Raw genomic sequence first — 27811 nt, 5'->3', positions numbered from 1 at the left:
AAATATAGAATTACCTGCTGAAATACATGCATGGAAATGTTAGACAACTTCTGTCATTTGTTCTACACTCCATCTTTAGCTTCTATCGTCTCCTTTCTTTTTGCCCTCCTGTACAGGAAAGAGAAACAGAAACAATGGCAGGAGACAGGAGCATTATGCACGGTGATGTTGGTTTTCAAAATCATCCAGCATGGATGTTTAAAATCCGCCCACAAATCAGAAACTTACTATGGCCGATTACTAATAATATCAACTTGACGAAAGTACAAATGGTGGCAACCAGCAATTTGACTGAGTAAATACACTTTTTGGATCAAAAAACATGCATCTAACAAATTGGTACTAGTAAATACTAGTCGAAGGCACGTGCTTTGCACGTGTGCATTCTTAATAAAAAGACGATACAAGCAAAAAGTCTTATGTATAAATGAAACACTTTTTATATGGAGTTTTAGCTTTGCAATCGCTTGCCAATTTACAATGTTCATGAACAATTTGATTTTCCTATATTTCCCAAACATTTAAAAACTTGCAGTTTCCCGCAAAAAAAAAGACAAACTTGCAGTTAATATTCACGAAATGGATTCTACGTACATCATGGCATTAAATTTTGTCCAGAAAATAATAATCTCCATGCATTCTACGTACATTACTTGGACGTACATGGATGTAATGCATTCTACCACGCATATCCAATATTTTTTGCAAGCAGAAAAAAGGATATGTATCAGTCCATATCAATGCATGTTGTAAAAATCATGCAAAAACGTGAGAATAGCCTGTTCCGCTCGACTTCTATTTAAAAAAAAACTTTTTTGTTTTTGATTTTAGGGGAGACCGCTCGAACTTCTGCGTCCTGCCTTACCGTCCTGTATGGAGCCCCACTCAGAAACGCGAACCAGGTGAGCTCCCTGCCGATTCTCCAAAAAAAAACGCGAACCAGGAACGTGAGAATTGTTTCGATGCTGAAAACTCTGAAGTGAACACTATGAAGTTTGATATGCACTTGACGCTGGATCATTGCACTTCCCTCGTTGAGTTCAAATATGATTCTGCTAACTCTAATGCATTGCCAGCATGTAGAAGTTACAACATTTATGCTGTTGGAATTCAGAAGTTCAGAGTTTCAGTTTCATTTTAGCTTTTAAGGATCAGATTTTGTCTGTTTCGGTTTCTGAATAAAGTTACAAATGAATGTCTTGACAATGCCGTTAATCGCTTGTTAAGATTTCATACCCTGTTTTCCGTTTGACTTGTGATAGAATCAACGCCAATCTTCGCGTTCGTTCAGATGGGACACCTCTGAACAGAATTTGTGATCTCTGTTTGTTATCAGTTTGGGTGATTTAAACAGTTTTGGTTTCAGCTGTACGTACCAGATATTGACTCAACTTCTTCTGATATTTTGGCCAACGAATTAAGCTTGTTATCTAAGAAAACTTGCTGGCCAAGAGATAAAATTTTCAAGTTGAGAAGGAGACTATATAAGGCCACGTACGGCAGATGTTTTGGGTAGATCAATCTTGAGTTTCTCCACATACATCTGAACTTTGGCATAGAAAGAGCTATGTTCGTGAGAACCTGCTGGTTCGTCTCCTCTTGAGTGTACAATAGGAGATAGGAGATTATTGTATCTTGGAGGAGAGCCGCTGTACAACTCGTGCACCGTGGCGAGGGCGTAAATCTCCTTGAAAGCTGCTGCACCACGATCTGCTGCGACCACCTCTTCTTCAACAACAGCTGCCTGCGTCGTCGTCCCCAACATATGCCGGGGTTTATCGCCTGTGTAATTTCTCAAAATTGGTAGGCAATCCGCTGGTTTTGTTCATGGTCTTGCTGCCAAGGCGCATCAGATTGGAATTAGTAATCTATTTATGGTATGAGTAAAGCAAAATGGTCTGTGCTCCCTTCCGTTGACAGGATGTCTATGTTGTACGTTAAAACTGAAAAATGTCAGTATATTGTATATACATTTGAAGCCCAATGGCTCTGTATCATAAAGAATGATATTTGCTCACTTCTGTTGCTGGATTTCTGCTATATGCAATAACTGAAAAAGGAGTAGTACATGGTTTAAGTATTGTATATGCTAGAATAGTACCCCTGCAAATATAACTTTTGGTCTACAACTTTCACAAGGACAAACTAATGACTGAAGCCCTATATAACATTATTTTCCTGGGTACTATTTACAACAATACAACCATATTAGAAACATCACACTGCAGTACACAGCATGCAGATGAATTATACCAAAACATCCTTGTAGACAATATTTTTTGTGCTTTCCCCTGATGGGTCAATATCCTTATTTGGCTTTGCAGAACAGAATGAACATATGCTGCATTGCCTTTCTTAGTGTACTGTTTGGACATAAACACAAACACCTTGCGTGCAAGAAAAGTAGAAAAATCAGCAAGCTACAATCAGACCAGTGGATCTGTATTTCATATCATCCTCAGCAAGAAGAATCACTTGCACAACATTCTCATGCAACAAAATCTCAAAGGAACAGAAGAATCACCAACCTCACCTGTGGTCAACGGCACTATGGTCAGCTGACCGTAGATGGATGTCCAGCTCCTATGAGCCTTTAATCACCAGGCGGAAACAAATTTCGAAGCAAGCCAGAGCCTGCAAGGAGACGGGGCTGGAGATGCAATCTGGACGTGGAGGTGATCCGGAGGTGCTGCCGTACTGGGTGTGTGGACCGGGGATGGACCAATGGAGCTGCTGGTGTGTGAGTTGACCCACGGGCTAGAGAAATTGGATACGGAGCATCCAGATTCCAGGGGAAAGACCAGCGTGAGATGAAAAATGGGAGGTTGGCAGGGAATCGATTTGCTAGAGCCTGGGGTGGAGGGGCTATCGTGGGGGCTGTGGAGTTCTCCAGAAGGGGCGACTTGTTTTCAGGTTTGGCGGGACTGCGTGAGGGGCGAATCCGGGTAACACGGGCCGTTCGATTTAATAAGTTGACGGCCATAGATGATTCGATTCTGGAAGTGGCAGGTAAAATATGAGAGGAGAAGGCAGATTCAAATATTCAAAAAATCGTGTACTATAGTAGTAGAGATAACAGTAGCAGTTACAGAACAATAGAGGCTTTAAGCTGTGATAATAAAGTGGATCAATAGGTGGTACAAGATATTTTGCTTCCCAGCCAATTGCAAGGCTCCACAAAGAGTAACAGTTCTGCATTTGATAGAACTGGTTTTGCCAACTCATATTTTTTTATCTGGACTTCATAAGTTTGCATAAATATTTTACAAAGCTAACCTATCAGCAAAGGATAGTTCCAACTTCCAAGCATGGTCTTTGCTACTGCTACATTAAAATGCATGCAGCAAAGTTGATTGCTTCCAGTAATTTAGCAACAATTTTATAGTTTGATTCAGTCATTTGTACTACTATATAAATGTATAAATCCAACATATCCTATCAAAACAAAACGGAGTTCTCATATATAATTAGGAAACACACAAGTGTATATTTTAACTAGACCCTCCAATTAACAGTAATATATCTTCAACACTTCACTTTTCCTATCCAAAATAATGCAACATGATGGTAGCTGGAACCGAGAGAAAAACAAATTTCACTTAAGCCATCGCAAACCAGACTAGTTGTGATCTTCTCCGTCTGCCATGTTTTGAAAAGTTTTGCCGATACACAATGAAACCATGCTTTGAGAACAGTCATATGTGATATACTCAGCATGATCACTTTTTTTGCAGTATATTTCCAAAACCACCAATGCTTTAGAAAGGGTTAGGTGACTGATTATAAATGTGTGGCTTGCTTGAACAGTTGCACTAACCCAAACATACTCATGAGATCCTATAGTCAATCCTGTTTTTACTAAATCAACTGAGTCATCATCCTAGAAAAGTTTGGAGAACAAGCAAATCGAACATCACAGTGTAGGTTATATGAAGTAAGATGATATGCATCTTAATAAAGTGGCAAACCAAGAAAGAGGGGAAAATGAGTGAGTATTCTATCGAGGACAAGTTTCTACACCATAGAGGCGGTCAATTTCTGTTTGACATGTTACTATTGATAGATACTAGATGGGATGAAAACGGAGCGGAAACGGACAGAACTGGGTGCTGCCACATTTGTTTCCATTTTTTTTTGCAGATGCAGAAACAAATACAGAAACCCCAAAAATGAATACGGAGACAGATAACCGAAAACAGACACAGAGCGAATACAGAGCGGACACGGTAACAAAAGTGGGCGTTGAGCGGAACTTAAAAACGCCATGAATCATAGAGAAATACACAGAAACAAATTTAATGAATTGTTAACATGGCTACAAAATAATATGATTATGTTAGCAACTTAGCATAGCATTGTAGTAGTACTGGACAATTGCATATAGGATCTAGTTGAGTACGTGTGTGATATTGAAGTTGGGCCTAAATGATCGATTCTGCTCATTGTGTCATTGTGTGTTGTTTGGTGGTTGTGCTACAAAGCAGCTATAGGCCAGGCCAATATTGAAAACAGAAAGTCCATATTCACAGAAACAGAAAGTTCCATTTCCACGTCTGTTCCACCGGAAAACGCCATTCCGTTTTTGTTTCCATTTCCACATTAAAAAATTCCATTTCCATTTCCGTTTTGCAAATTTCCATTTCCATTTTCATATTTCCTGTCCGTTTCCATTTTTCCTCTGAAAAAACAGAAAGTTTTCGCTCCATTTTCATCCCTAACTAGATAGTACGCTACCTTCCACCAGTCACAACACAAAATGGCATATCAGATTGTCAGGCAATAGTCGCTAACCAATGGAAACACAGAACATCGATCTAATCAACAGAACAGCAGTGAAGACAAAAGATAGGGAAGCTACACGTGGGACTGAATGTGGGACTGCTAGCAGCACTACTGATTATTAAACCGACACTAATTAATAAGATTAACATAAATATATAAGGTCATTCATAACTTAAATAATCAATATGAATGACATGAAAATACATGCATACCTTATGCACCAATTGCGCTATGAAATAGTAACACATCAGTCCCTACAGAAGTACAGTACAGTACTGGCATAAGTACTACCTCTGGCATGGAGTAACTTGATAGTGGGGTTCGAGGGAATACCTTCATGCGTACATCCAACATAACTCCTAATCAGCCTAGGTCAAAAATTTCAATTTACCCCACTTCACTTACGGAATAGAAGTTTCCGACTTTCAAAATAAAACTATCAATCTATCCAAATCAATCCTCACGGGCTTTTCTTCTATTTAGGCTTCAGCCTGTAATGTCTACTTCTCATAATACTATACAGGAAGAACTCCTGTTGCGTCTATAAGAAATTAATCCTGGCACATTTCCATTGAGGCCACTAATTCCACAAGAGTGTTACAGATATCCTCTGATACAGGATGAGTATCGTCACCAGAGTAAAACATGTGTGTCTTGCGATCCACCTCGATCCAACTACAACCAGGCACTTTCTTGCCCATATCCTCCTGCATCAGCTTCCTTACCTTCGTAACCTGTTCCCAGGATCCACCTTCACTGTATAAGTTTGCCAGCATCACAACATAATTAACATTGTTCGGGTTCAACTGCAGTAATTTTCTTATAGCAAACTCAGCAAGCTCTAGCTGTCTGTGTACCCTACAGGCATTGAGAAGTGACCCCCAAATGACCTCATCTGGTTGGACTTTCATATCTTTGATTACATTCATTACATCTTCAAATCGTGCTGCTCGACCAAGAAGGTCAATGATACACCCATAATGCTCAATCTCTGGCTCAATTCTCAGCTCATCGCACATGAGTTCAAAGTACATAAGCCCTTCATCGACAAATCCACCATGGGTGCACGCATTTAACAGTCCCACAAATGTAACCTCATCAGGTTCAATTCCTGCGTTCCTCATCTCACCGAAGACAGCAATTGCACTCTTGCTGTGCCCATGTAGTGCAAGGCAATTAATCAGACAATTCCATGTGGTCAGACTCTTGTCGGAAAACTCATCAAACATCCACCTCGCCCCCTTCAAAGTCCCGCATTTGCCATACATATCAATCAACCCATTCACAACAGACGAGCCAAAACCAACACAGCTCCTCCACGCATAACCATGGATGACCTTCCCGATTTTCAGCATCCCAAGGTGCCCACATGCAGACAGCACACAAGCAACTGTGGTCCCATTCGGCCGGAACCCCTCTTCCACCATCCTGCTACAAATCCCCAGAGCCTCCAGAAACAATCCATTCTGCGTGCAGCCAGCGATCATCGCATTCCACGCAGCCACATCCCTCTCGGGCATCCGTTCAAACAGAGCAATCGCGTCTCCGACCTTCCCGGCCCTTGTGTAGCCGGACAGTAGCGCGGTCCAGGAGACCACATTCCTCTCGGTCAAACCACCAAACAGCTTTCGTGCGTCCAGCATCATGCCATACCTCGAGTACCCATCAAGCAGCGAAGTCCTTACAACATCATGCGCGTGGAACCCGCTCTTGTAGGCGTGGGAATGGATCGACCTAACCAGCTGTACGCCGACGACGCAGGCGGCGCGGAGGACCAGCGGGTAGACGAACTGGTTGGGCGCGGAGCGGCCGCGGCGGAGCATACGGAGGAAGAGGGCGAGGGCGTCCTGGGCGTACGCCTGCGCGGGGGATGCGGCGGCGTAGGCAGAGAGCATGGCGGAGTAGAGGAAGACATTGGGATAGGGCGTGGAGTCAAAGAGGCGGCGGGCGTAGGGGAGGCAGGAGAGGCGGAGGGATGCGAAACGGAGGAGGTGGAAGGTGGTGGGTTGCGTGGCGGCGCGGGCGGTGACGACGGAGTGGGCATGGAGCTGCTTCAGGTGAGCGAGGGTGGCGCAGCGGGAGAGAACGCCGACGAAGTCGCCGTGGGAGAACGGAGGAGGTGCCGGAAGCATCGTCGCGGTGGCGCCGCGCGGGACTTCTTTTTTTGGTTTGTGCTGTGTGTGAGTTTTACACAGACAGGAGCTGTGTTTCGCTTACGACGAGACCTCCTGTGTGACGCCCATTGGCGTCAAACAGGCTAGGCCACGCCTGACAGTCTTGGCATATGGGCCAGCCCACAGTGGCGCGAACGTTTTTCTGTCCCTTTAGTTTTTTAGTAAGTTTTTCTCCAAACAAAACCGACTGTTGTTTTGTATGGAGCTAAATATTCTAAAACCAATTGAAAAATTAGAAAAACTATTTCAGAAGTTTTTTCAGTATGTGTTTATATAAAAAGGTTCAGTGCATACATAAAATTTCACGGCATATTAAGTGTGTATTTAAACAATGTTCATTGTATAACTAAAAAAGATTTATCATACACTAAAAATGTTCAATGTAAAAAAATAGTTCATCGTATACAAAAAAAGTTTAGTGTATACTTAAAAAATGTTCATAGTATATAAAAAAAGTTTAGTGTGTACAAAATAACAATTCTGAAATATAGGAAAAAGGAAAAGAAAAATAAACATGAAGAAAAAAGAAAAAAATAATCACACAGAGAAAAAAAAGGAAAACTAACTTATAGTCATGAACGAAAAAAAGGCGTCTACTAGGCGTCATCTGGCTCATAACCAATAACAATCAGCTGCCTGGTTAGCCCTATGATCTACGAGAATTAGACTGCTCAGATTATTCACGTGGGGTGCTGAAGCCTAGGCTTTCACACGTCACGTAGGACCAATCTTCATCAACATCTTCAACAACACCATCTCCTCTCAAACCCTAGTTCATCTCTTGTATTCAATCTTTATCTCAAAATCTCAGATTGGTACCCGTGGATTGCTAGTAGTGTTGATTACATCTTGTAGTTGATGCTAGTTGGTTTATTTGGTGGAATATTAAATGTTCAGATCCTCAAACATATTCAATACCCTTCTGATCTTGAACATGAATATGATTTTTGAGTAGTTACTTTTATTCTTGAGGACATGTGAGAAGTCTTGTTATACGTAATCATGTGAAGTTAGTATTTGTTCAATTTTTTGATGATATGTATGTTGTTCTTTCTTTAGTGATGTCATGTGAACGTTGACTACATGACATTTCACCATACTTGGGCCTAAGAGAAGATATTGAGGAGTAATAAGTAGATGATGGGTTGCAAGAGTGACAGAAACTTAAACCCTATTTTATGCGTTATTCCATAAGGGGCTGATTTGGATCCATATGTTTAATACTATGGCAAGATTTATCTTAATCCTTCGTAGTTGTGGATGCTTGCGAGGGGGGTAATCATACAGGATTGCTTTTTCAAGTAAGAACAGCACCCTGGCACCGGTCCACCCACATATAAAATTATCAAAGTAGCAAACGCGAATCAACTAAACATGATAAACGTGACTAGATGACAATTCCCATGTGTCCTCAAGAAAGCTTTGCTTAATATAAGAGAACGTTCCGGCTTATCCCTTGTTATAAAAAGGGTTGGGCCACCTTTCTACACCTATTGTTACTATTGCTACCTGTTACTTGTTAAAAATTGCCTTACTATCAAACTATCTATCACCGCTACTTTCAGTGCTTGCAGAGAATACCTTCCTGAAAATTGCTTATCATTTCCTTCTGCTCCTCGTTGGGTTTGACACTCTTACTTATCGAAAGTACTTATCGAAAGGACTACAATTGATCCCCTATACTTGTGGGTCATCAAATATGATTAAGATAGACCCGAGGGACATAGTTTTCACTAGATCTTCTCTCTCATAAATATAGCATACGGTGGGTAGACAATTTATTGTTGAGCAATTGATAGAAAAGCGCATAGTTATGGCGTTATTCATGGCATGATCATGTACATAGGCATTACGTCCGTGACAAGTACACCGACTCATGCCTGCATCTACTACTATTACTACACTTTGAGAGCGCTTCTATGCTTGCCTCTCTATGTATTAAGTTCATAACAGACAGAGTAATGCATGAAGTATGATGACATAATGTAAATAGAATAAAACCAAGCAATATGATTAACCCCGTCGTTTTCTTCTTAGTAGTGATGACCCACAAGTATAGGGAATCAATAGTAGTCCTTTCGATAAGTAAGAGTGTCGAACCCAACGAGGAGCAGAAGGAAATGGCAAGCGGTTTTTGTAGGATCGAAAGTACGTCTAGAGGGGGGGGGTGATTATACTACTTGACAAAATAAAAATATTTCCTTTTCCCAATTTTAGTTGTGGGCATATTTTAGCAATTATGACAAGTCAAGCAATCAACCTACACATGCAATTCTAAGAGCATAGCAGCAGAATGCAAAACATTGCATATTAAGGTAAAGGGAAGGGTTTGGAGAAGCTAAACGCAATGGAGACACGGAGATTTTTGGCGTGGTTCTAATAGGTGGTGCTATCGTATGCACACGTTGATGGAGACTTAAACCCACGAAGGGTAACGGTTGCGCGAGTCCACAGAGGGCTCCACCCATGAAGGGTCCACGAAGAAGCAACCTTGTCTATCCCACAATGGCCATCGCCCATGAAGGACTTGCCTCACTCAGGTAGATCTTCACGAAGTAGGTGATCTCCTTGCCCTTACAAACTTCTTGGTTTAACTCCACATCAGGACGGAGGTTCCCAAGAGACACCTAACCATTCTAGGAGACACCACTCTCCAAAAGGTAATAGACGATGTGTTGATGATGAACTCCTTGCTCTTGTGCTTCAAATGATAGTCTCCCCAACACTCAACTCTGTCTCAGAGATTTGGCTATGGTGGAAGAAGGCTTTGAGTGGAAAGCAACTTGGGGAACACTAGAAATCAACGTTCAAATGGTTGGAATAGAATCTCTTGTAATGTCCCGGACATAACATTCCATATTTGTACCTCCAACTCTCGCCATTTTCGGCAATGCTATATTAATTATTCGTGCTTGGATTTTCTCGTTGTGCGTGCATTCTTTCTTCATGTCATGCATTTCATCTCATGTCATCATGTGCATTACATTTGCATTCGTGTTCAACACTTGCATCCGGTCATGTTCGAGAGAAATGCTGTCCATTTCGAATTCCGACACTCCCACACGCATCCGCCGCACCTCCAAGATCTTGTTTTATGAGCGGGAGAAAAACATTCTCGGAATGGGCCAAGAGTTGATGAGCGGTCTTGGTATATCACCGGGAGACCGCCTGTCAAATTTCATTCCATTTGGAGGTCGTTTGATGCCCCAACGGTTAACCACATAAACCGTCGGATGTTTTGGAACTCCGAGACGAACCGGACCCTATCCCTCCTTCTCTTTGCAGCCCAACACCTCTCCACAACAGCCCACTAGCCCACCTAACTCCCCTCCATGCTCTTCGCCATCGGATCACGACCGTGTGGGCGAAAATGGCCCTGAAAAACTCCTCTCCTAGCTCCAAACCCTAATTAGGAGCCGCACCGCGCCATCCCGCTCCTCTCCGTCCCGTTTTTCGCGAGGTGAAAAATGGCCAAGTCTTTTCTGTATCAGCATTATGTTGCCTCCTTATGAGACCCATAACTTCGTGCATTTATATCCGATTGGAGTGTATGATATGTCAATATGTTCTGATCTTCATGCTCTACATGGTGGTGTACTTAGGATGCATGTTAGGAATCATATTGATGTCATTATCATTGTTGCAAAAGTGCTAAGTCTTGTTAAGTGCAGAAAACTGCTGTAACATGTCATTTTGTCTTTTCATAGAATTTTATGTGATTTTCTTTTGAGCAACATGCCTACATGTTTTAGGAGCATAATCATGTCATCTTTGCAGTTCTGTAACCCACTTATCATGATATGCCCTGTGGTGACTAGCACAAGCTTGCGAAGTGGGCTACTTGTTGTTTCTGTTTTCAGAAACAGTAAATTTTGTTAAGTCTAAAACTGTTACATTATGATGCCATGTTTACTTAATGCTACCATCAAATCTATGCATAATCTGGAGATGTTCAGTAATCATGTTTTGAAGATCATGTTATGCTATATCCATCCATGCCATGTTTTGCAATTATAGCCTACTGCAGCTTGTTGTTATCAGGCTCTAAAATTGCTTACAAATATTTTAGTCAACCTGTTAACATCAAGTTCATTTTTGCAAAGTGTATAGTTAGTGTTTTGTGTATCCTATGACCATATTCTTGACACGAGTAGTTGCACAAACATGTCGTATTAATGTTGGTTGTATTTTCATGCCATTATATGCTTTGTGGTGAGGTAACCAAGCTTGCAAACATGCCTACTTAATTCTGTTTCTGCCATGTCCAGTAAATTCCACCAAGTCTGAAAACTTGTTATCATTTGCAATCTTGCCATGCTGTTTTAAACATGTTCTAGTGAGTTTTAGCAGTAGCTCAGTAATCATGTTTTGTAGTGCTTGTCATGTACTTCAATTCCATGCCATTTTTTTCGTGTTGGAGTGTTGTAGCATATTTAGATGTTGCATCTTAATTGTCATGTTGCTGTTATTGTCAGTTTTGCATTGTTCATTGTTTTGCTCACTGTTTGAGTTGTGTGCATCCGTTCCTCGTGTTCTTTATATCGATTTCAACCGAAATCTTCCAATCTATCCACTGGAATGCTTAGATTACCAACATAGTGCCATGTTCATCGTTCTCTCCTTCCGTCTCGCTTGCACCCCTTCCGAAGCACCTCATATGCATATGCACATCATATCTTGCATTCCATAACATGTCTTGCATCATGTTACTTGCGCATTGCACCGAGATTGATTATTGTTACGTTGTTTGTGTTCTTGCTTTGGGTAGAGTCGGGAGACGAGTTCGTGAACGAGGTCCCTGTCGAGTACGTTCACGAGGAGCAAGCTTTCGTTCCCACTAAGGACATTTCAGACAAGATGATCGTTACCCCCGATATCACTTCTATCTTTGCTTGCTAGTTGTTCATTCTATTGCTATGTCGCGCTACCTACCACTTGTTTATATAGCCTCCCAAATTGCCATGTGAAGCCTCTAACCCACCTTCCTAGCAAACCGCTGTTTGGCTATGTTACCGCTTTTTCTCAGCCCCTCTTATAGCGTTGCTAGTTGCAGGTGCATTGCAGGTTGTTCCATGTTGGGACATGGATATGTTGGGATATAACCATATCTCTTATTTAATTAATGCATCTATATACTTGGTAAAGGGTGGAAGGCTTGGCCTTTTGCTCGGTGTTTTGTTCCATTCTTGGCGCCTTGGGTTCTGTCATACCGGTGTTATGTTCCTTGAATTTGCATTCCTTACACGGTTTGGGTTTATGGGCCCCCCTTGATAATTCACTTTGAATAAAACTCTTACAGCAAGTCCCAACATTGGTTTTCCATTTGCCTAATAACAACTAAAATTTGCACAGGGACTAATTAACCCGAGGATTCTTAATCAACAACCCGGGCCAGTGCTCCTCATGAGTGTTGGTCCATGAGGGAGTCCTGGACTAGGGGGCCTTGGGCGTCCGGTCTATTCGATATGGGCCGGACTGATGGGTCGTGAAGACAAAGCAGAAGATCATCCCCCGTGTCCAGGTAGGACTCCTATATGCGTGGATGGCAAGTTTGGTGTCCGGATGTACTATTTCCTTCCTCTGCAAGCCGACTCTGTACAACCCTAGGCCCCTCTGGTGTGTATATAAACCGGAGGGTTTAGTCCATAGAGGATATCAGAAGAATCATAGGCTAGACAACTAGGGTTTAGGCATTACGATCTCGAGGTAGATCAACTCTTGTAACCCTTATATACATCGAATACAATCAAGCAGGGCATAGGGTTTTACCTCCTTTAAGAGGGCCCTAACCTGGGTAAAACATCGTGTCCCTATTGTCCCTTGTTACCATCGATCCTTAGACACACATCTTGGGACCCCCTACCCGAGAACTGCCGATTTTGACACCGACATTGGTGCTTTCATTGAGAGTTCTGTTGTGTTGTCGACAGAAGAATCGATGGCTCGCCTCATCATCGACAACGGCGCTGTTTCCGGGGAGACCTTTCTCCCTGGTCAACTCTTTGTGTTTGATGGATTCGTGCTACGTGCCAACTCGTCTTGTCACCTTGAGCAGGTCGACAGCTACGCCCCTGGTCACCAGATCAGGTTTGGGAGTTTGAACTACATCGCCGATATCCGAGGAGATCTGTGAAGGAAATATGCCCTAGAGGCAATAATAAAGTTATTATTTATTTCCTTGTATCACGATAAATGTTTATTATTCATGCTAGAATTGTATTAACCGGAAACATAATACATGTGTGAATACATAGACAAACAGAGTGTCACTAGTATGCCTCTACTTGACTAGCTCATTGATCAAAGATGGTTATGTTTCCTAACCATAGACATGAGTTGTTATTTGGTTAACGGGATCACATCATTAGGAGAATGATGTGATTGACTTGACCCATTCCATTAGCTTAGCACTTGATCGTTTAGTTTGTTGCTATTGCTTTCTTCATAACTTATATATGTTCCTATGACTATGAGATTATGCAACTCCCGTTTACCGGAGGAACACTTTGTGTGCTACCAAACGTCACAATGTAACTAGGTGATTATAAATATGCTCTACAGGTGTCTCCGAAGGTATTTGTTGGGTTAGCGTATTTCGAGATTAGGATTTGTCACTCCGATTGTCGAAGAGGTATCTCTGGGCCCTCTCGGTAATGCACATCACTCAAGACTTGCAAGCATTGCAACTAATAAGTTAGTTGCGGGATGATGTATTACGAAACGAGTAAAGAGACTTGCCGGTAACGAGATTGAACTAGGTATTGAGATACCGACGATCAAATCTCGGGCAAGTAACATACCGATGACAAAGGGAACAACGTATATTGTTATGCGGTCTGACCGATAAAGATCTTCGTAGAATATGTAGGAGCCAATATGAGCATCCAGGTTCCGCTATTGGTTATTGACCGGAGACGTGTCTCGGTCATGTCTACATAGTTCTCGAACCCGTAGGGTCCGCACGCTTAAAGTTCGGTGACGATCGTAATTAGGGTTTTTGCGTTTTGATGTACTGAAGGTTGTTCGGTGTCTCAGATGTGATCACGGACATGACGAGGAGTCTCGAAATGGTCAAGACATAAATATTGATATATTGGAAGCCTATATTTGGATATCGGAAACGTTCCGGGTGAAATCGGGATTTTACTAGAGTACTGGGGGGTTACCGGAACCCCCCCGGGGTTATTGGGCCTACATGGGCCCTAAGGGAGAAGAGGAGGGCCGGCCAGGGCAGGCCGCGCGCCCCCTCCCCCTAGTCCGAAAAGGACAAGGAAGGGGGGGCGCCCCCCTTTCCTCTTTCTCCCTTCCCCCTTCCTTTTCCAACAAGGCAAGAGGGGGGAGTCCTACTCCCGGTGGGAGTAGGACTCCTCCAGGCGCACCCCCTGGGCCGGCCGCACCTCCCCTCTCCCTCCTTTATATACGGGGGCAAGGGGGCACCCCATGACACACAAGTTGATCTTCGCGATTGTTCCTTAGCCGTGTGCGGTGCCCCCTTCCACCATATTCCACCTCGGTCATATCGTAGCGGTGCTTAGGCGAAGCCCTGCGTCGGTAGAACATCATCAACGTCATCACGCTGTTGTGCTGACGAAACTCTCGCTCATCACTTTGCTGGATCAAAGCTCGAGGGACGTCACCGAGTTGAACGTGTGCAGAACTCGGAGGTGCCGTACGTTCGGTACTTGGATCGGTCGGATCGGGAAGACGTACGACTACTTCCTCTACGTTGTGTCAATGCTTCCATTGCCAGTCTACGAGGGTATGTAGACAAACACTCTTCTCTCTCGTTGCTATGCATCACCATGATCTTGCGTATGCGTAGGAATTTTTTTGAAATTACTACGTTCCCCAACAGTGGCATCTGAGCCTAGGTTTTTTGCATTGATGTTGTGCACGAGTAGAACACAAGTGAGTTGTGGGCGATATAAGTCATACTGCTTACCAGCATGTCATACTTTGGTTCAGCGGTATTGTTGGATGAAGCGGCCCGGACCGACATTACGCGTACGCGAGACTGGTTCTACCGACGTGCTTTGCACACATGTGGCTGGCGGGTGTCAGTTTCTCCAACTTTAGTTGAACCAAGTGCGGCTACGCCCGGTCCTTGCGAAGGTTAAAACAGCTCCAACTTGACAAACTATCGTTGTGGTTTTGATGCGTAGGTAAGAATGGTTCTTGCTAAGCCCGTAGCAGCCACGTAAAACTTGCAACAACAAAGTAGAGGACGTCTAACTTGTTTTTGCAGGGCATGTTGTGATGTGATATGGTCAAGACATGATGCTAAATTTTATTGTATGATATGATCATGTTTTGTAACCGAGTTATCGGCAACTGGCAGGAGCCATATGGTTGTCTCTTTATTGTATGCAATACAATCACGCTATAATGCTTTACTTTATCACTAAGCGGTAGCGATAGTCGTGGAAGCATAAGATTGGCGAGACGACAACGATGCTACGATGGAGATCAAGGTGTCGCGCCGGTGACGATGGTGATCATGACGGTACTTCGGAGATGGAGATCACAAGTACAAGATGATGATGGCCATATCATATCACTTATATTGATTGCATGTGATGTTTATCTTTTATGCATCTTATCTTGCTTTGATTGACGGTAGCATTATAAGATGACCCCTCACTAAATTATCAAAGTATAAGTGTTCTCCCTGAGTATGCACTGTTGCGAAAGTTCTTCGTGCTGAGACACCACGTGATGATCGGGTGTGATAGGCTCTACGTTCAAATACAATGGGTGCAAAATAGTTGCACACATAGAATACTCAGGTTAAACTTGACGAGCCTAGCATATAACAGATATGGCCTCGGAACACGGAGACCGAAAGGTCGAGCGTGAATCATATAGTAGATATGATCAACATATTGATGTTCACCATTAATACTACTCCATCTCACGTGATGATCGGACATGGTTTAGTTGATTTGGATCACATGATCACTTAGAGGATTAGAGGGATATCTTTCTAAGTGGGAGTTCTTAAGTAATATGATTAATTGAACTTAAATTTATCATGAACTTAGTACCTGATAGTATCTTGCTTGTCTATGTTTGATTGTAGATAGATGGCTCGTGTTGTTGTTCCGTTGAATTTTAATGCGTTCCTTGAGAAAGCAAAGTTGAAAGATGATGGTAGCAATTACACGGACTGGGTCCGTAACTTGAGGATTATCCTCATTGTTGCACAGAAGAATTACGTCCTGGAAGCACCGCTAAGTGCCAAGCCTGCTGCAGGAGCAACACCAGATGTTATGTAACGCCCTCGATGCGGCTATATCTCCCACGTGTCGAAGCACGACTTAGAGGCATAACTGCATTGAAAGAAATGTCGCAAGTGAGGTAATCTTCACACAACCCATGTAAATAAGTAAAGGGGAAAAGATACATAGTTGGCTTACAATCGCCACTTCACACAATTACATGAATAAAGCATTACATCATACAAATACAATCAAGGTCTGACTACGGAACCAAAATAAAAGAAGACTACCCCAAATGCTACACAGATCCCCGATCGACCCCAACTGGGCTCCACTACTGATCAACTGGAAACGAAAACGACATAATGAACGCGATCTTCATTGAGCTCCTCCTTGAGCACGGTTGCGTCATCTGCACGGTTCAACGACACCTGCAAGCTAGTTTTGGAAGTATCTGTGAGTCACGGGGACTCAACAATCTTACACCCTCGCGATCAAGACTATTTAAGCTTATGGGACAGGTAAAAGGTATGAGGTGGAGCTGCAACAAGCGACTAGCATATATGGTGGCTAACATAAGCAAAAGAGAGCGAGAAGAGAAGGCAAAAGCACGGTCAAACAACTATGATCAAGAAGTGATCCTAGAACAACCTACGTCAAACATTACTCCAACACCGTGTTCACTTCCCGGACTCCACCGAGAAGAGACCATCACGGTTACACACACGGTTGATGTATTTTAATTAAGATCAACTTCAGGTTTTCTACAACCGGACATTAACAAATTCCCATCTGCCCATACCCGCGGGCACGACTTTCAAAAGTTCAAATTCCTGCAGGGGTGTCCCAACTTAGCCCATCAAAAGATCTCACGGTCAACGAAGGATATTCCTGCTCCCAAGACAATCCGATCAGGCTCGGCATCCAGGTTACAAGACATCCTCGACAATGGTAAAACAAGTCTAGCAACACCGCCCGAATGTGCCGACAAATCCCGATAGGAGCTGCACATATCTCGTTCTCAGGGCACACTCATATGAGATATCCTATGAGTAAAACCAACCCTCAAGTTGCTCCGAGGTGGCCCCGCAGTCTACTCGGTCAGACCAACACTCAGAGGAGCACTGGCCCAGGGGGGTTAAAATAAAGATGACCCTTGGGCAGGCCTACCCAAGGGAAAGAAAAGGCTAGGTGGCGAATGGTAAAATCAATGTTGGGCATTGCTGGAGGACTTTTATTCAAGGCGAACTGTCAAGGGGTTCCCATTATAACCCAACCGCGTAAGAAACGCAAAATTTGGGAACATAACACCGATATGACGGTAACTAGGGCGGCAAGAGTGGAACAAAACACCAGGCATAAGGCCGAGCCTTCCACCCTTTACCAAGTATATAGATGCATTAATTAGATAAGAGATATTGTGATATCCCAACAAGTAAACATTTTCCAACAAGGAACAACATCTCCATGTTCCAACAAGGAACAAACTTCAATATTCACCTGCAACTAACAATGCTATAAGAGGAGCTGAGCAAAGCGGTAACATAGTCAAACAACGGTTTGCTAGGACAAGGTGGGTTAGAGGCTTGGCTTAACAATATGAGAGGCATGATAAGCAAGTGGTAGGTATCGCAACATAGGCATAGCAAAAGAGCGAGCAACTAACAAGCAAAGATAGAAGTGATTTCGAGGGTATGGTCATCTTGCCTGAAATCCCGCAAGGAAGAAGAACGAGTCCATGAAGAAGAAAAACAGACGTAGTCGAACGGGTCCTCACAAACGCGACGTTATCGGAACCAACCCAAAGAAAGCAACACCGGAAAGAAGCACACAACATAGTAAACAAACAACACACGAACAAGGCATGATATGCGGGATGCGGTATGTGATGCATATGCATGATATGGAAAGGAATGATTGAACCTAGCCTCAACTTGGAAATCCAAGAGTGCCACTGGAAAGGTGAGGTGATTTCGGTCGAAATCGATATAAAGATCACCGGAATCGGATGCACAGTTTGGAAATGGCAAGCAAAACAACTATGACACCGGTCTGCGATAATCAGGAAGTAGCCGCCTAAATGCACCAAGATAATTATGCTACAGCACTCAAACATAACAACAAAATACATGGCAGGGATCCACTCAAGAAGCTTAACAAAAGATGAACACTGAGCTACGGCTAATTTATCCATTAACAGGTTCAAACAAGCATGGCAAAAGAGCAAATGATAACAGGCTTCAGACTTGGTGAAATTAACATAAGTCTAGAATTTATCATCAGGAAGCACACTTTAGAACATAAAACTACATGCTACAGGAACTTAGCATGGCAAATAAAGGCATAGCATGAAGCTACTCAAAGCACTTAACAAAAGTCCCTTAGTAACCTTGAGCCAAAAGGGATCATAAAATACAATTGCAAGCATGTGAACATAGCAAGAACATAAACAGATTCAGACTTAGTGAAAAACTGGAGCATGCAAAACAGTTAACGAGTAGGCATGTTTACGAGCTCGATGCACTCACTACAAAGCATGGCATGACAAACTAAACATACACTCATCAAGAAGACATGGCATATAAGCTAGACATGGCAAGAACAACAACATAGCATGCACGGATCAAGAGCAACAACCTCGGCAAAATCGCTAAACAAGTTAACAATCTGCCAGGAACATTTTATAGCAAAAGTAGAGCTCAATTGACTCAAGATAGGGTGCTCCATAAATGCAAACAAAGACATGTATGGATAGAGCATCATAATATTAACAAAATATCCTTACTGATCATCCTCAAAAGAGGCACGGACCACTAGGAAACAACATGAACATATGGCATAGCGACAAAAACAGAACAAGGACTTAGTGAAATTCTAAGTCCCTGAAAACAGTGTTACCGATTACGCTACTTTGCAAGCTTGTGCTAGTCACCACAAATATCACAAAAATACATGGCAAGCACCTCTGTAAATATGGCATGGCATATAACAAAACACATGTAGAGCTCATGATCATAGCATAAACACATTAATCATGGCAAAAATGACAAAATGCCATTTGGTGAAACAGATCTGACAAATTCCTCACATAGCCCTCTTCCAACAGCATTTCGGGCAACAAGATGAGCTCAAATGAAAATGATGCAATGAGATGAAATGATGTACTCGTCGAGGCGAACATTTTGATATACTAGATGCATGAATCGGAGCCACAGATGATGAGTTATGATGCGTTGAAAAATGCAAAATAATGCAGATTCCAGAAAAGACTTGGCCGATTTCATGAAAAAAATAGAGAGCGTCAAGTAGCTCTAAGTTGCACGGGCGAGAGATAAGGACTGGTGGGGCGCTCACCTAGTGGGCTGCAGGCCCAGGTCGGAAAGAGGGAAGCGGGCCGGGACGGTTGGGCCGCGGTCAACAAGGCCATGGGGGAGGCCCACGCGCGGGGTCGTCGGCGTCCTCGCGCTCTGCCGACGCAAAGGACGTAGGGCCGGCGGCGGCGGCGGTTGCCCATTCGGATCTCGCCGGATCCGGCCCGGAGCTACGAGCTAGCGACGATGGAAGGCGGATCCGAGCATGGCGCCCCCGGATCCGGCAACGACGAGGCCGGGCGGCGAGCGGAGCGGCGTCGCGCGGAGAGGAGGCGAGGCGCGGCCGGGGACGGCGTCGCGGGGCGGCGGCGCGCTGGGTTGGTGGCGCGCCCGGCGAGGCAACGGAGGCTGACGACGGCAGAGTCGGCGGCGCACGAGGCGGCGGTTGCGGGCCCGGCGTGGCCCGGTTCGGCTCGGGGCAGGCCGGATCTGGGCCCCGGGTGGCGGCGGCGATGGTGGGAAGCGGCGGCGACAGGTGGTGCAACGGGAGTGGCTGCGGCGGCGGAGAAGCTGACGTGTCGCGCTCTGATTGGCTCAAGGGACGTGGTGGCTGGACATGTCCGGCGCGGTGGGAAGTTTTTGTACGGCGGCGCGAGGAGCGGGGCTAGGGTTTGATCTGCGCGGAAATTTCGGAGGGAGACACATATTTATAGGTAGAGGGAGCTAGGAGAGTCCAAATGAGGTGCAGTTTGCGGCCACGTGATCGTGATTGAACGACCGAGATGATGGAGGGGGTTTAGGTGGGTTTTGGGCCACTTTGGAGGGGTGTTGGGCTGCAACACAGACGAGGCCTTTTCGGTCCCTCGGTTAACCGTTGGAGTATCAAACGAAGTCCAAATGGCACGAAACTTGACAGGCGGTCTACCGGTAGTAAACCAAGGCCACATGACAAGTCTCGGTCTAATCCGAAAATGGTTAACACCCGCACACGAAAAGAGGTAGAAAGGGACACCGGGTGACATAGGAGCGCCGGATTGCAAAACGGACAACGGGGAAAATGCTCGGATGCATGAGACAAACATGTATGCAAATGAAATGCACATGATGACGTGATACGCAATGCATGACACGCAAGCAATGACAAGGAAACAACAACGAATAAGTAGAGGACACCTGGCACATCGGTCTCGGGGCTTTACAACACTCCACCACTACGAGAGGATCTCGTCCCGAGATCTAGAATGGCACCGGAGGGAAAACGGAAGAGAAAGAGAAGAGGTAAAACTAAGTTGCTTCTTTGACAAACGAGTGAAACCAAAGAACCTTGCAAAGGTTGAGCAAAAAGAAAGAAAGAAAGCAACGAAGAAGAACAAAGTTGAAAGCACTCCGTTAAGAAAGAGGAATAAGAAAGAACTGACTCTGGTAGCACTTCGGTTGAAAAGAGATGAAGACTTGATAAAATGAAAGAGCTTGAGCAAAAGGGACACAACACTCCGGTTAAGTGGATAAACCAAGAAAAGAACACGATCCTGACAAAATGAGAAGAAGGTTTGAAGAGAGCAGCAACACAATGCCTCCGGAACAAAAGTAAGAATGGAATGAACGAAGGGAAAAACGAGAGCACGCTTACAACAAATGCTAGAACGGAGTTGTTGGAAAACCAACAACGAAAAGAATAATATTGATATGGTCTTATGGAATACATCTCAAATTATGAGGTGACAACCTGCCACTAAAGAAAAACAATGGATTTGAATTGATAAGAATAAGGAGGCGAGAAACTATTTCACCAGAAGGATGAAGAAGAACTTGGGTCAAACATAAGCTGCATAAATAGCAAGAATCCTTAGGGAAAGCTTTAGGTGAAATATAAACCAAGATAACTCGAATGAGGAGATTGATGGGTTTAAATACCTCATTCTTAACAACATGTGAATCATGAAACATGAACTCAAATTATCAAGAATGACACAATACCACCTCCAATGATACGGAAGAAAGAATCGCACTCCGGATAGCAAGATGGAGAATGCCTGAGCTCCTCTGAATAGAATCTCGATGAACACTTCGAGAAGGAATTAAAACCTTTATGAACCAACATGTAGAGCCTCCATGAAAAACTTCGGTAAACAGAAGGATAATGAAAAGAAAGAGAAGTTGAAAACACAAGGTGAAACCTTGCAATGATTTGATGGATCTTCGGAATGATATAATTGAAATAACTTTGAGCTCCGGAAAAGAAAGATGGACAACTTGAATCGAGAATTTGATGAACCTCCGGAATAAGGAATTAATCACTTGGGTGAAACAAGAGTAAGAATTATGTTATGCGAATGCTTCACCAATTAAATTAATGAACATCAACGGATTTGACATATTACTTATTATCGTAGAAAGGATTAAGATAGATATAGCGTCACTTGGAAGGTCTTCAATGAACCACCGGTAGGATTAGGAAACAACGAATGAATTGGTATGATAAGGAAGGAAGAGAAATCTTAAACGAACAACCATAAGGATTGAAAATGAACGAAGATAACATAAAGAAACACCGGGAAGAATTAGCAAATGAGCGAAGATGCTTGAGAGAATTTAGATACATGAGAACGAAGAGATCAAGAGCTGGTAATAGAATACTTGAATGATGCACCGGTAAGATTTAGAGAAAGAGAGTTGAAAGTTAAGAATGAATAAATCTGAGATGATGGACTCCGGATGATCAAACTGAAAAGACTCCTGAATTGCTCCGGATAGGTGAAAAGAATTTTCGCGATCAAAACAATTACGAGAGGATGGTCTTGAACTAGAACCACGAATCTCTGAGAGAACGGATAAGATATGGACGTAAACTCTTCTTCAATCTTCAAAATCCAAGAAAAACGACGAGAAACACCACCAAATTGTTGAGGCACTCCGGAATGAAGAATAGAAAAGGTTGAGCCAATGATGAAAGAATTTGACCAATCTTGGAAAAATACATTTGACTAATGATGATTCATTCTTAAGTCAAACTTCAAAAGAATTTAGGATAGCTCCGGGAAAATAAGAAGAGTCAGGTAAGATCCTAGGAAAAGACCTGTGGGTTAGGGCCCACTCAAAAGATACACCGTAGAATGATTACTTGAAAGAGAGATTGCATCGGTTGAATTAAATGACTTGAATGAGATAACAATCTCGAAAGAGCTTGAAAGGATTACGAAAGCAGAGTGGAAACACGCATCTTCTGAGATTTCTAGAACACTCCGGAACAAATGAATAGCAAAGAGTGGATGATTATTTGGTGCACCGGTATGATAAAACTTCTGAAACGAGGAAAAAGATATGATCAACACCAAAAACTTGAATTGAATCCACCGTAGATGAAAGGAATGAAGAATGAAGAACTTGAGGCTCCGTTAGAATCTTCATGAGCATCACCGGATAAGAACATTGACGGAAAAGGAATGGAGAGACTTCACATGAATAAAAGTATACTTGATTAAGAAATCTGAATCCTTGAAGAAAACAAGGGTGGGAGGGTGGGAAAACAAAGACAACTTGGAACGGATGAAACAAACGCCGTTGAGAAGAGCTGATAATTGATCTTGCAAATGTTCAAGTGATCGGATCCACTTGAGGAGAGACACACCGGTTGACAAGAAATTGAAATGACAAACTCGATGATCGAGAAGGATTAGTATTCACATAGAAATGTGAGAACACCGCTTAGGAAAGGTATGGAATCAACATTTGACTTTGAAGCAACTCGAATACCACAGCTCAAAAACAAAACAAAGGATTGTCTTGCATAATAAGCCGGAACAAACATATGATAGAGATTTCGTCCGAAGTTTTCATGGTGGGGCCTACACGGGCTCGATCGTACAGCACCATCATGTACAAGGCAGTGCATATGACATACAAAGCGTCCCCGAGTTGGCATAGCCAAGGACTCTTTAAGACACAACGAGACCACTGTAAAACCGACCGTGAATAGGCGGACCACTAGACGTCGAACCCCAATTTCATATCATACATCTGTCGGAAAGTTATCCTAAGAGCTACTTGAATTCCCACTTATAAACTCCCAAAATTTTCCGGTTATGCAATCAGGTGTTGGGGATACAGGGGAAGCATAATATCTCACCCAAAACTAGCAAATCCTACATCCAGCTGTATCCATCCTTCAACACATAACCAAGAAACCTTCGGAAATCGTTTACCTCAACCTTCGAAAAGCATCCGTTATACAAGTTATGGCAATACTCCCGAACTCCCGCCCCCAGTACTGGGTGGCGTCGAGGTTGTCTCACCAACAACTACATAAAAGAGATTTTCAATGTCGGCGAAACTCAGGTATTCCAGAATCTCAACGATAAAATTGTGACGACAACACCTCGGAGCTCAATTCCCCGGGACACTTCCACAACCTCTAAATGTCAGGAGGCACCAAGAACAATGTTCTCGTCACAAAACCATCGGAACGATTCCAAGATACCCACGTGATCCTAATTTTTTTAGTGAAATTTGAGAACAGAAGAATCAAAACTCTACGTCAGGATGCCTTTCCAGAGCGACGAAGGGACTGGGAGTAAAAAGAAGTCCTAACTCTCCGATATATATAAATCCTAAATGACTCAAAACATTTCTAGACTAAAAAACGCCAGCGATTCGATCAATCAGGGGGCTCCTAAGGTCGGGGAAGGCTCTGATTACCAACTTGTAACGCCCTCGATGCGGCTATATCTCCCACGTGTCGAAGCACGACTTAGAGGCATAACCGCATTGAAAGCAATGTCGCAAGTGAGGTAATCTTCACAACCCATGTAAATAAGTAAAGGGGAAAAGATACATAGTTGGCTTACAATCGCCACTTCACACAATTACATGAATAAAGCATTACATCATCCAAATACAATCAAGGTCCGACTACGGAACCAAAATAAAAGAAGACTACCCCAAATGTTACACAGATCCCCGATCGACCCCAACTGGGCTCCACTACTGATCAACTGGAAACGGAAACGACATAACGAACACGATCTTCATTGAGCTCCTCCTTGAGCTCGGTTGCGTCATCTGCACGGTTCAACGGCACCTGCAAGCTGGTTTTGGAAGTATCTGTGAGTCACGGGGACTCAGCAATCTTACACCCTCGCGATCAAGACTATTTAAGCTTATGGGACGGGTAAAAGGTATGAGGTGGAGCTGCAGCAAGCGACTAGAATATATGGTGGCTAACATACGCAAAAGAGAGCGAGAAGAGAAGGCAAAAGCACGGTCGAACAACTATGATCAAGAAGTGATCCTAGAACAACCTACGTCAGACATTACTCCAACACCGTGTTCACTTCCCAGACTCCGCCGAGAAGAGACCATCACGGTTACACACGCGGTTGATGTATTTTAATTAAGATCAACTTCAGGTTTTCTACAACCAGACATTAACAAATTCCCATCTGCCCATACCCGCGGGCTCGGCTTTCTAAAGTTCAAATCCCTGCAGGGGTGTCCCAACTTAGCCCATCACAAGCTCTCACGGTCAACGAATGATATTCCTTCTCCCAAGACAATCCGATTAGGCTCGGCATCCAGGTTACAAGACATCCTCGACAATGGTAAAACAAGTCCAGCAACAACACCCGAATGTGCCGACAAATCTCGATAGGAGCTGCACATATCTCGTTCTCAGGGCACACTCAGATGAGACATCCTACGAGTAAAACCAACCCTCAAGTTGCCCTGAGGTGGCCCCGCAGTCTACTCGGTCGGACCAACACTCAGAGGAGCACTGGCCCAGGGGGGTTAAAATAAAGATGACCCTTGGGCAGGCCTACCCAAGGGAAAGAAAAGGCTAGGTGGCGAATGGTAAAACCAATGTTGGGCATTGCTGGAGGAGTTTTATTCAAGGTGAACTGTCAAGGCGTTCCCATTATAACCCAACCGCATAAGGAACGTAAAATTCGAGAACATAAGACCGATATGACAGAAACTAGGGCGGCAAGAGTGGAACAAAACACCAAGCATAAGGCCGAGCCTTCCGCCCTTTACCAAGTATATAGATGCATTAATTAGATAAGAGATATTGTGATATCCCGACAAGTAAACATGTTCCAACAAGGAACAACATCTCCATGTTCCAACAAGGAACAAACTTCAATCTTCACCTGCAACTAACAACGCTATAAGAGGGGCTGAGCAAAGCGGTAACATAGCCAAACAATGGTTTGCTAGGACAAGGTGGGTTAGAGGCTTGGCTTAAAAATATGGGAGGCATGATAAGAAAGTGGTAGGTATTGCAGCATAGGCATAGCAAAAGAGCGAGCAACTAGCAAGCAAAGATAGAAGTGATTTCGAGGGTATGGTCATCTTGCCTGAAATCCCGCAAGGAAGAAGAACGAGTCCATGAAGAAGACAAACGGACGTAGTCGAATGGGTCCGCACAAACGTGACGTTATCAAAACCAACCCGAAGAAAGCAACACCGGAAAGAAGCACACAACATAGTAAATAAACAACTCACGAACAAGGCATGATATGCGTGATGCGGTATGTGATGCATATGCATGATTTGGAAAGGAATGATTGAACCTGGCCTCAACTTGGAAATCCAAGAGTGCCGCTGGAAAGGTGAGGTGATTTCGGTCGAAATCGATATAAAGATCACCGGAATCGGATGCATGGTTTGGAAATGGCAAGCAAAACAACTATGGCACCGATCTGTGATAATCAGCAAGTAGCCGCCTAAATGCACCAAGATAATTATGCTACAACACTCAAACATAACAACAAAATACATGGTAGGGATCCACTCAATAAGCTTAACAAAAGATGAACACTAAGCTACGGCTAATTCATCCATTAACAGGTTCAAACAAGCATGGCAAAAGAGAAAATGATAACAGGCTTCAGACTTGGTGAAATTAACACAAGTCTGGAATTTATCATCAGGAAGCACACTTTAGAGCATGAAAACTACATGCTACAGGAACTTAACATGGCAAATCAAGGCATGGCATGAAGATACTCAAAGCACTTAACAAAAGTCCCTTAGTGACCTTGAGCCAAAAGGGATCAGAAAATAAAATTGCAAGCATGTGAACATAGCAAAAACATAAACAGATTCAGACTTAGTGAAAAACTGGAGAATGCAAAACAGTTAACGAGTAGGCATGTTTACGAGCTCGATGCACTCACTACAAAGCATGGAATGATAAACTAAGCATACACTCATCAAGAAGACATGGCATAGAAGCCAGACATGGCAAGAACAACAACATAGCATGCACGTATCAATAGCAACAACCTTGGCAAAATCGCTAAACAAGTTAACAATCTGCCAGGAACATTTTATAGCAAAAGTAGAGCTCGATTGACTCAAGGTAGGGTGCTCCATAAATGCAAAGAAAGACATGTATGGATAGAGCACCACAATATTAACAAAACATCCTTACTGATCATCCTCAAAAGAGGCACGAATCACTAGGAAACAACATGAACATATGGCATAACGACAAAAACAGAACAAAGACTTAGTGAAATTCGAAGTCCCTGAAAACAGCGTTACCGATTACGCTACTTTGCAAGCTTGTGCTAGTCACCATAAATATCACAAAAATACATGGCAAGCACCTCTATAAATATGGCATGGCATATAACAAAATACATGTAGAGCTCATGATCATAGCATACACACATTAATCATGGAAAAAATGACAAAATGCCATTTGATGAAACAGATCTGACAAATTCCTCTCATAGCCCTCTTCCAACAGCATTTCGGGCAAAAAAATGAGCTCAAATGAAAATGATGCAATGAGATGAAATGATGTACTCGTCGAGCCGAACATTTTGATATGCTACACGCATGAATCAGAGCCACGGATGATGAGTTATGATGCGTTGAAAAATGCAAAATAATGCAGATTCCAGAAAAGACTTGGCCGATTTCATGAAAAAAATAGAGAGCGTCAAGTAGCTCTAAGTTGCATGGGCGAGAGATAAGGACTGGTGGGGTGCTCACCTAGTGGGCTGCAGGCCCAGGTCGGAAAGAGGGAAGCGGGCCGGGACGGTTGGGCTGCGGTCAACGAGGCCATGGGGAAGGCCCATGCGCGGGGTCGTTGGCGTCCTCGCGCTCTGCCGACGCAGAGGACGTAGGGGCGGCGGCGGCGGTTGCCGGCCGGATCTCGCCGGATCCGGCCCGGAGCTACGAGCTAGCGACGACGGAAGGCGGATCCGGGCATGGCGCCCCCGGATCCGGCGACGACGAGGCCGGGCGGCGAGCGAAGCGGCGTCGCGTGGAGAGGAGGCGAGGCGCGGCCGGGGACAGCGTCGCGGGGCGGCGGCGC

The 27811-nt window shown here is 43.7% G+C and overlaps 1 protein-coding gene across 3 annotated transcripts; it reads right to left on the bottom strand.

The window, feature by feature from the left end:
* Positions 1 to 1490: 1490 nt before the first annotated feature.
* Positions 1491 to 6961, bottom strand: LOC123127752 (pentatricopeptide repeat-containing protein At1g33350). 3 transcript variants are annotated; one of them, XM_044547577.1, is made up of 2 exons: positions 2529 to 6961; positions 1491 to 1836 (listed from the first exon to the last, which is right to left on the bottom strand). In XM_044547577.1, exon 1 carries the CDS (start codon positions 6912 to 6914, stop codon positions 5334 to 5336), a length of 1581 nt encoding a protein of 526 aa, XP_044403512.1. In that variant the 5' UTR covers positions 6915 to 6961; the 3' UTR covers positions 1491 to 1836; positions 2529 to 5333. The 3 variants fall into 3 exon arrangements, with proteins under 3 accessions (XP_044403512.1, XP_044403511.1, XP_044403510.1); XM_044547576.1 differs by having other exon boundaries at positions 1655 to 1836; positions 2534 to 6961; XM_044547575.1 differs by having other exon boundaries at positions 1797 to 5036; positions 5116 to 6961.
* Positions 6962 to 27811: the final 20850 nt, after the last annotated feature.

The sequence above is a fragment of the Triticum aestivum genome, chromosome 6A (assembly GCF_018294505.1).
Source record: "Triticum aestivum cultivar Chinese Spring chromosome 6A, IWGSC CS RefSeq v2.1, whole genome shotgun sequence".
Lineage (NCBI taxonomy): Eukaryota > Viridiplantae > Streptophyta > Magnoliopsida > Poales > Poaceae > Triticum > Triticum aestivum.
This window is presented reverse-complemented; position numbering and strand designations above follow the sequence as displayed.

Coding starts and splice junctions, on each gene's coding strand:
- LOC123127752 (XM_044547577.1), bottom strand. CDS start 6,914: ATGCTTCCGGCACCTCCTCCGTTCTCCCACGGCGACTTCGTCGGCGTT.